The sequence below is a fragment of the Saccostrea echinata genome, unplaced genomic scaffold (assembly GCF_033153115.1).
Source record: "Saccostrea echinata isolate AGI-Se365-2 ecotype Australia unplaced genomic scaffold, CSIRO_AGI_Sech_v1 ptg000063l, whole genome shotgun sequence".
Lineage (NCBI taxonomy): Eukaryota > Metazoa > Mollusca > Bivalvia > Ostreida > Ostreidae > Saccostrea > Saccostrea echinata.
Window position 1 is genome coordinate 770,625 of NW_026889812.1, and position 10,552 is coordinate 781,176.

At 33.1% G+C, this 10,552-nt stretch overlaps 1 protein-coding gene across 1 annotated transcript; it reads left to right on the forward strand.

The window, feature by feature from the left end:
- Positions 1-7,306: 7,306 nt before the first annotated feature.
- Positions 7,307-8,535, forward strand: LOC133175573 (galactoside alpha-(1,2)-fucosyltransferase 1-like). The gene has a single exon (XM_061310690.1). It carries the CDS (start codon positions 7,394-7,396, stop codon positions 8,471-8,473), a length of 1,080 nt encoding a protein of 359 aa, XP_061166674.1. The 5' UTR covers positions 7,307-7,393; the 3' UTR covers positions 8,474-8,535.
- The last annotated feature ends 2,017 nt before the right edge of the window (positions 8,536-10,552 follow it).

Consider the following 10,552-nt stretch of genomic DNA (forward strand, 5'->3'; position numbering starts at 1 on the left):
GCTTTAGATGGTTCTTTGATTCTTTATAATTAAATAAAGCTATATCAGACAAAATGAAAATAATATATCGCCTTCTCCTTGGTCAGGGAGAAAGGAAGATGCAGAAAGATTTAGAAAGTGTGGGGCGAGCTAGCTGGTGTATTTGTATATACCCCCCCCCCCCCCCACCACCACCACCACACACACAATGCCAACAGTTTGTCGGAATTTCTACAAAGTAATTTTGTTGATGACCAATCACAAGATACGAAAATTGTCCATATATATATATATATATATATATATATATATATATATATATATATATATATATATATATATATATATATATATATATAAAGCACTAAAAACCAACAATACTGTATATCCTAAGTGTCGGATCTACTAAGTAGATACAAGGTCACGGATGGAAATTTATATAAAGCACTAAAAATGACCAAAGACACGAACAATAATAATTGTCAAATTTTCGGGACGACCTGTCCCTTCCTCGGGACAAAGAAAAAAGTTAAGAAGTCATAAAAACAAAGGAAATAGAGAAGCAAAAACAACTAGCACTACTACTAAACTACCAAACGGACTAAATATTTACAATGTTACATGTTTAATTTGGAGTTTATAAAGAAATCCGGAGCGCTATGAATTGCGTCCGGTCTATCGGGTGTACTCCAAATTAAACATGTAACATTGTAAATATTTAGTGTTTGGTAGTTTAGTAGTAGTGCTAGTTTTTTTTGCTTCTCTATTTCCTTTGTTTTTATGACTTCTTAACTTTTTTCTTTGTCCCGAGGAAGGGACAGGTCGTCCCGAAAATTTGACAATTATTATTGTTCGTGTCGTTGGTCATTTTTAGTGCTTATATATATATATATATATATATATATATATATATATATATATATATATATATATATATATATATATATATATATATATAAATGCCTAGTTTTCCATTCATCTTGAGGAATGGTTGTATAAAGTGTAGAAAAGTCGACGTTTTAATCTTATTGCCTTAAAAAAAAGACGATTTTAAAATAATTTCCTAAAATGTCTGAAATTTCTCCTATAGGCCTATATCTTTTTTAAAAAGTGAAAAATTATGTGTCTCAAAATATAACGAAATTAAATAATTTTTTGTTTGTAAATTTCTTTCTTTAAGAACAATAAAGAATCTTAAAGCCTATTATCGATGTTGTAATTTACCTCAGTGGGAAGATTGTACATGTTTAAAGTTTTAATACAAGTAGTTTCGCCATTTGCGTTGGGGTTTAAAATCGATCTAAAGTAACGATTTCAGTTGACACCGTTTCAAAATGGCGACGTACACAAAAGTATCGGACGAACGAGTATTATTTAGTCTAAAGGTGTTTATGTTATATGGTAAGAGAGTTTTATAGGATGTTATTCATAATTAATAGATATTATTGGATTACATTTTTCGTTTTATGCTTATGTTTTGTTTTTTATTTAAGTTTACCTCATTAGATTACGTGTTCAGCGCGATATTTGATTTTGCAATCGGTTACATGGATCTGTAACAGTATAGGTCTAATAGTAATACTATTACACATATAATTATATGATATCACGTACTGATAACAAAAACTGTGGCCATGTTTAACATTATCTTTCAATATCATCTGTCATTTTTACGCTAACCTCTGTCTAAACTGTTCATTTTCCTAAATTAAAGAGATATTTCACTGTTATGTTCAGTTTGACTCCCTTTCCCTATTTAAAATGCAAATCCTGGATACACCATTGACCCAATATAATAATGTACAATAAGTTACATCAACTTACATATATCGTAACATTGTATGATATTTCAGCAAATTCAGTTGTTTAAAAGGAGGGGGCAGGTGGGCTTAAGCATGTGTGGCGGTCAGACGGGTTCGATCTCTGGTGGCCAGATAGCTCAGTTGGTAGAACACCTGACTGGAGATTCAGGGGGCACGGATTCGAATCCCGGTCTGGTCCGCTGCATTTTTCTCCTCTCCCGTTACACATGTTATGGCCCCCATTGGTTTCATGTCAAATCCAGGTGGGGTCTCGGAGGCAAAGCCCCCAGAAGCGCCCATATTTTAGGTTTCTTTAAGAACAGTTTTGTGAGTTATTTTAGCTTTATTTTAAAATGTATTAATAGCATTACAAGATTTGTTTATTCATTTTTTAAAGGTAAATTTGGGTCAGAAAAGGGAGGAGGGCCCAGCCCTCCCCTCAAAATCTACTGCTGCAATTCCATTGAACACAGCTGTTTACAATTATTCACGTAATTTCTGTATTTATCCCAGGTTTTTGTTTTAAAATACAGATTACTGATGTGCTATTATCATCTAAAAGATATCAAATGTATACTAGAAATGTATGAAATGGATGAAAAGCTCAGATTAAAGGCAGTTCTAAATCATTTAAATCAACAAAAACTGCATAATAGGGTAAACAGCTCTGCATGGAATAGCTATAAGACTTGTATACTATTACTAATATTGTCAGTCACTGCCCAGAGACATAAATTTATTTCAGTCTTTGGTCTTCTCACAAACATGTAATAACACAGATTTCCAATCAAAGGCATTTCATAATACCAGCCACCTTGATAATTATTCTGAACAAATTTAATCCCTAAAAGCTTTTAAATCAATAAATTCTGTGATACAATTGATTTAAATAATAGGGTTGAAGTAAAGGGTTGTGTTTAAATGTCCAGTATTGAACTGCGCATGGAACATAAATATGATCTTGTTGAAATCAGGTGAGCTATAAATTTTTTGTTTAATGTGTTCATTTATTTAAAACATTATATTTTGTACTATTTCCAGCTGCCCATTAAAATTCTGTACGTTAAGGTATTTTTATATTTTAATTATAAAAAAATACAACTTAAAATTTATGTAATCTTATATTGCATGTTATTAGCATAAAATATTTAAAGTCCATTCAATACAGCTGAGCAAAACATGCAATTACAATTTTGTGCAGTATTATTAAATTCAACAACATTTGGAAGGGGTTCATTACATATTGTCATGAAAAAGAAGCTCTTTAAATTATCTGAATCAGATCATTTATTCAAAAACTGTTATCCAAAAGCAGCAATGGAGTGTGAAATAGGAGGTAACTCTCCATGGGACATATATCATTCAAAAATGTTTCAGAGCTCCCCCCCCCCCCCCCCCCAAAGAGAGAGGAAGCAAATTATATTTATTTTCTCAAGTTACACTTGATTTACAAATTGATAATTTTATTTTGACCTTATTCATATATAGCAGAGGTGGAAAGCAGATCAATACATTTCCTCTGATGGTTACAAAACTGATACAACAGAATGATATGTATACATGTAATTTTTTTAGATATTTTCATATTTCATTGAAATGGTCTATTTTTTTTTTTCAATTCAGTGAAATGGTATGAATATTACTCAATTATGTTAATTCAGTTATCAGGTTATAGGTTGAAAAGACTATATAAAGATATTAAGTGACATGTGCATCTCTATTTTCTGTTTTTCATTTCATTGACTGTATCATGTGTATTAATTATTAAACTTTGTAGGAAAAATCAATATCACATCATTGACTATCCTTCTTTGTTTTTGGCTTGGCAAGAAGACTAATCCTGATTAAAATGCATGTTCAGCGTAGATTGCTGTTTTTTAAATTATTTTTTTTTTTTTTGCTTATGATGTTGCTGATAATGCTTGATTTGAATCGAGAAGAACACCTTTTTAACATGATAGACCAAACTTAACCGACTATTGAACAGGATGTAGATAAATATTTTATAAGTTTATTGATCATCTTGAAGCAATCAATGTTTTTTTCTTTTTGTTTGAAATTTATTTACCAAATGTATAAAGTTATATTTCTGTATTTCCTTGCAGAGTTTCCACATCCTAGGAGATAAAAATGATAAAGACCTCTGAAGGATTTATAAGGATTTAAAAAAAAAAAAACCCAGACAAAGTAAGCATGTTTTTATTTGTTTTCATTATAAGCTAACAAGATTCACATTATTGCAAAGCAAAGATTGTATATAGATCTGTGATATGATGAAGTCTGACTGTTCATATGTTTGCTTCGACACTTTTCATTGAGTTTTTGCTTCTTTGCACAGGTAACAGCAAAGTTATTTAAAAAATAACAGATTCAGATTTAAAATAACAGATTCAGATTTATAAAATGTGTGTAATTCTGTCATTGGAGTTGACCTTGATCTTTGACCCTTACAGTTATAGATCAGAATCATAAATATAAATTTCTTTGTTAAAGATGATCTACATTTATTCTTATCATCAACAGTTTTGCTTATCACACAAACTAGGTATTTTTTAATATTATACTTTCATGTAAATTAGTTGAATCTGATTCGTCGAGAAGCATTCAGTATGATATAATAAATATTGCATGTAGTTGAGTGTAACATTGAAATTTTTCACCCCTCGAAAACCATTGTCAACTTTTGGGTGTACCTCGGTTGACAGTGGTTTTCTTGGGGTGAAAATTTTCAATGTTACACTCAACTATATGCAATATTTATATAATATGATTGACAGAGATAACATTGAACCCTTACCTCTGACCTATAAAAGTGGTAAATGAGTATAAAGAAAATGTAATCATCAATCTTTCAATACCTTTATATGTAAACTAGAATAAGATTTGCTTAATATGCTTTTTAGCTCACCTGAGCTGAAAGCTCAAGTGAGCTTTTCTGATCACATTTTGTCTGTAGTCCGTCTGTCCGTCTGTCTGTAAACTTTTCACATTTTTGACTTCTTCTCCAGAACCACTGGGCCAATTTCAACCAAACTTGCCACAAAGCATCCTTGGGTGAAGGGGATTCAAGTTCGTTCAAATGAAGGGCCACGCCCTCTTTCAAGGGGAGATAATTAAGAATTAGTGAAAAATGAATAGCATCTTTAAAAAATCTTCTTCTCAAGAACCACAGGGCCAGGAAAGATGAAACTCATATGGAAGCATCCTCAGGTAGTGTAGATTCAAGTTTGTTCAAATCATGACCCCGGGGGTAGGGCGGGGCCACAATGGAGGATCAAAGTTTTACATAGAAATATATAGGAAAAATCTTTAAAAATCTTCTTCTCATGAACAGTAAAGCCATGATGAGTCATATTTATATGGAAGCATCCCCAGGTAGTGTAGATTCAAGTTTGTTCAAATCATGACCCCCGGGGGTAGGGCGGGGCCACAATGGAGGATCAAAGTTTTACATAGAAATATATAGGAAAAATTTTTAAAAATCTTCTTCTCATGAACAGTAAAGCCATGAAGAGTCATATTTATATGGAAGCATCCCCAGGTAGTGTAGATTCAATTTTGTTCAAATCATGACCCCCAGGGGTAGAGCGGGGCCACAATGGAGGATCAAAGTTTTACATAGAAATATATAGGAAAAATCTTTAAAAATCTTCTTCTCAAGAACAGTAAAGCCATGAAGAGTCATATTTATTTGGAAGCATCCTCAGGTAGTGTAGATTCAATTTTGTTCAAATCATGGCTCCCGGGGGTAGGGCGGGGCCACAATGGAGGATCAAAGTCTTACATAGAAATATATAGGAAAAATCTTTAAAAATCTTCTTTTCAAGAACAGTAAAGCCATGAAGAGTCATATTTATATGGAAGCATCCTCAGGAAGTGTAGATTCAATTTTGTTCAAATCATGACCCCCGGGGGTAGGGCGGGGAAACAATGGAGGATCAAAGTCTTACATAGAAATATATAGGAAAAATCTTTAAAAATCTTCTTTTCAAGAACAGTAAAGCCATGAAGAGTCATATTTATATGGAAGCATCCTCAGGAAGTGTAGATTCAATTTTGTTCAAATCATGACCCCCGGGGGTAGGGCGGGGCCACAATGGAGGATCAAAATTTTACATAGAAATATATAGGAAAAATCTTTAAAAATCTTCTTCTCAAGAACAGTAAAGCCATGATGAGTCATATTTATATGGAAGCATCCTCAGGTAGTGTAGATTCAATTTTGTTCAAATCATGACCCCCGGGGGTAGGGCGGGGCCACAATGGAGGATCAAAGTTTTACTTAGAAATATATAGGAAAAATCTTTAAAAATCTTCTTTTTAAGAACAGAAAAGCCATGAAGAGTCATATTTATATGGAAGCATCCTCAGGAAGTGTAGATTCAATTTTGTTCAAATCATGGCTCCCGGGGGTAGGGCGGGGCCACAATGGAGGATCAAAGTTTTACATAGAAATATATAGGAAAAATCTTCTTCTCAAGAACAGTAAAGCCATGATGAGTCAAATTTATATGGAAGCATCCTCAGGTAGTGTAGATTCAATTTTGTTCAAATGATGACCCCCGGGGGTAGGGTGGGGCCCAATGGGGGATCGAAAGTTTTACATAAGAACATACAGCAAAAAAAATTTCTTCTCAAGAACAGAAAAGCTATGTTAGTCTTATTGATATGGAAGCATCCTCGGGTAATGTAGATTCAAGTTTGTTCAAATGATGACCCCTGAGATAGGGAGGAGCTACAATGGGGGATCAAATTTTTACAAAGGAATAAATGGGAAAATTCTTTTAAAATCTTCTCAAGTACAACAAATTCATTTGTTATATTGACATGAAAGCATCATCAGGAAGTTTAAAATTCAAGCCCCCCCCCCCCCCCCCCCCCCCCCCCCCCGGTTCATTACTGAACTGATTTGTGCCTTAGTGTAGCCAGTGTGCTCAGGTGAGCGATGTGGCCCATGGGCCTCTTGTTTATCATGACTGCAGCCTCTAGAAGGATATTCAATGTTACTTATACCAATCTAGTAATTAAAATTAGATATTCTGAGAAGCAGTAGCTGATTCGGAACATCTGATTTTATTTAGATTGTACTTTTAAGGCCTCATTTTATTTGATAAACAATGTTAAGATTTCATCAAATTAGGTTATTAACCTGTGGAACATGTCAAACGCTGAATCAAAGTCATTTTGATAATATTTTAGATTGTAGTTTATAAAAAGATTAAACAAAAATATGTATGAACCTCAAAGAAAAATTTGCAAGATGTTATGAATGAACCTTCTTTCAATAAAATGTACATTGTTTTTTTTTTCAGGAATCCTCAGATGAACTTAGAGAGTGTCATTACCAGCAAAGATGGAATAGCATCAACTTCTTTCAGATTTTAAAGCAGATTTTCATAGGATCAACTGCATAGAGTGGAATTAAAAATTGCAGTTCTCAGAAAAAAAGGGAATAATATTAACTTCTTCCTGATTTCAGTGCATATTTTCGTAGGAGTATCATGTCTTTCTGAAAGAAGAAGCTCATCTTGGGAAAATCAGCTGATAGGCAGATATTCATGAATTAGAATGCACTGTTTTAAATCTTTAAGAATTACTTACACATTGAGGAAATGAGCAAAAGGAACAGATGCTGCTGGTCTGTAACTCCAGTATGGAAGAAATGTTGGACGTTTTTCTTACCAGTTTGCGCATTCACCATTATGGCATATTTAGTTGGTTTTAATTATTTTACTTCCAAGAGGATGTATGATTTGAAGGAAAGAATCAGCAATGAAGATGTAAGTGAAAATTATAGATTTGAACTGCCAGATGCTATGAACATTACAACAGAACATACACCCACTCAACGACATCCTTTGTTCATCAGTAATACAGAGAATACCGAGGCCTTCCGAAATTCCCACATAATGATAAGTACTGGTGTAGGGCGTTTAGGAAATCGAATGTTTGAATTCGCATCACTTCTAGGAATTGCCAATCGTCATAATTATAAACCTATGATTTTGCGCAGAAATACGTTACTGCAGGTTTTTGATATTTCACAGGTGACTGATTCTGAACCTTTGAACTTAAAAGGTGTCGGGGAAAAGGGGGCGGGGGTATATGACAAATCACTAGAAAATTTAAGTCATGACAAAAACTATTCGTTAGGTGGATTTTATCAAAGCTGGAAATATTTTGATTTCATTAAAGATGAAGTGAGGAAATCTTTCAAGTTCAAATCTGGATTATTAAGCAAAGTTCGACAACTGCAGACTTCACTGAATATTGGTGACAAAATTACCGTTGGTGTTCATGTACGTCGTGGCGACATGGGAAGCAAACGAGAACTGTCTCGAGGATACAATGTTGCCACAAAGGAATATTTTGACAAAGCATTCCAATATTTTCGGGGGAAATTTAAAAACTTATTATTTCTTGTTGTGAGTGCTGAAATGTCTTGGTGCAAAAGCAATATGAAAGGTGACGACATTAAATTCGTAACAACAGGAAGTGCCGGGGGAGACATGGCACTTCTTGCTCATTGTAATCATAGCATTGTGTCCACGGGTAGTTTTGGATGGTGGGGGGCTTACCTCGCAGGGGGAGAAGTTGTGTATTATCGAAATTTTCCATCCAGTGGCAGTTGGCTGTCAAAACAATATGACAGGACGGAGTATTACCCCTTGCATTGGGTTGGCATGGAGTGATTTCTGCTGATCATTATCACAAGGAGTTTTTATCCTTTATTTATGATTTTGTATGTTTTCGAATGGCTTTTAAGTTTTAATTATGTGGAAAGTATTTATATTTAAGGTATTGCTGTATATTTATTTACTTGTTATTTGTTTAAGAATTTTTTAATATTTTTTATGATACCTATGTATATATATAATAGAGAAAAATCTCATAAGAGCATATAAACTACATACAGTCCCATAAACTTTTTGATGAATACATTCCATATAGACAAGTGTTAATGATTGTATAAATTCACATTTAAAAATGAATATATAAGCATTCACTGTTTATCATGAAGTATCTATAAATTGTTATCCTGTTTTATCCTGTATTGATCTTGGTCATAATATATTATACATGTTATACATGTATCTATGGCTTTAATTGACATTCCACCAAGAATTCTGACATTCTTATCTTTTTTGGTAGATGTTAAATATGTTACATAAAACTTCTTGTCTCATACAAGTCTTTAAGCATTAAACAGTGATATATAATCAAGGTGAACTGGTGATATTGTTTGAAAAATATGGGGATTTATAGAGTTTATGTGATCTAAGGCTGTGTTTCTTTAAAAGGATATTTTCGAAAGAAATGTACTTCATTATGAAAATATCCAGGTTTTTGCCCTGTTAAATATGTGTTACATAAAACTTCTTGTCTCATACAAGTCATTAAGCATTAAACAGTGATGTATAATTAAGGTGAACTGGTGGTATTGTTTGAAAAATAGGGGGATTTATTGAGTTTATGTGATCTAAGGCTGTGTTTCTTTTAAAGGATATTTTCAAAAGAAATGTACTTCATTATGAAAATACCCAGATTTTTGTCCTGCCCTGCTGGGCAAAATCTGACTAAGATTTGGCCTGTTTTCATGACAGTTTTATGATGGAATACATGTTATTGTAATTTATTTGAATAAGAGTAATACTTCTTAAATGTATCAGAGGGTAGAGGAACCCTAAATAAAAAGTTATTTCTTTTTTCACAAATGTCATAACCACCAGAGCTCTCAATTACCTATAATTGGAGTTATTCAAGGGCCCCATTTCCAATTCCAAAAAGGTATTTTTTTTTCCAATTCAGAATTGAATGTGTCAATTTTTCCAATAGTCATTCTCACAAAAAATAAAATACAGTTGGAGATATGTAATAACTTGTTTTTCGTATTCCTCTATATTGCAAAACAGAAATTTAGTTGATAACAAAGATCAGAAACCTAATATGACTTTAAAGTTTAATGGTTATCCCAAAATGCCACTATTTTCTTAATCTTCGTGGCCCTGACCCCTTCCCAAATGTGGTATGAAAGATCTGATCACTTTTTACTACTAAAGATGGAAATGGTTTGTATGAAGTCCATACACTTTCCTTAAATTACAGCCTTTCAGGTACCTGTGTTTTTAACAAGAAATCCAAAATTATTTACTGTCCACTGAGACTTACAATTTATACATTGTGTGGTTTTTTCCAAGATTTTTTATTCTTTTTTATTTATTTATTTCTATTTATTTCTAAAATCTTGTTTGATTGACTTGTTATTTAACTAGTTCCATTTCTTCCACTGATTTCTGCTTTGTATTTTTTTTAAATATAGGCATATGTATTCATTTGTACATTCCTTTTAAAAACATTTCTTAATGCCTTATTATTTTGTCATGAGACTTTATTAAAAGAATGATTTATGAAATTACAGGTGTAATGTCTGTTTATAATGGACTTTCATTGCATGTTTTACATGTACCATATTTACTTTATACATGTTATTATGTACATACATTGTGAAGAGGAATCACATCATTATAGTTTAGGCTGTCAGAGGGAAAACAGGGTGAAACAAACAATTTTGTTCAAATCAAGGTCCCCGGGGGGGGGGGGGGGGGGGGGGGGGGGGTATGGGATCAAATTTGTACATATTGGAATATATAAGAATTTAAAAAAACTTATTCTCAAGACCAGTAGGGACATGATAAGGGATATTGAAATGCAAGCAGTGTCAGGCAGGAGAGATCCTAGGTTGTTCAAACCGCCCCTGCCCCCCCCCCCCC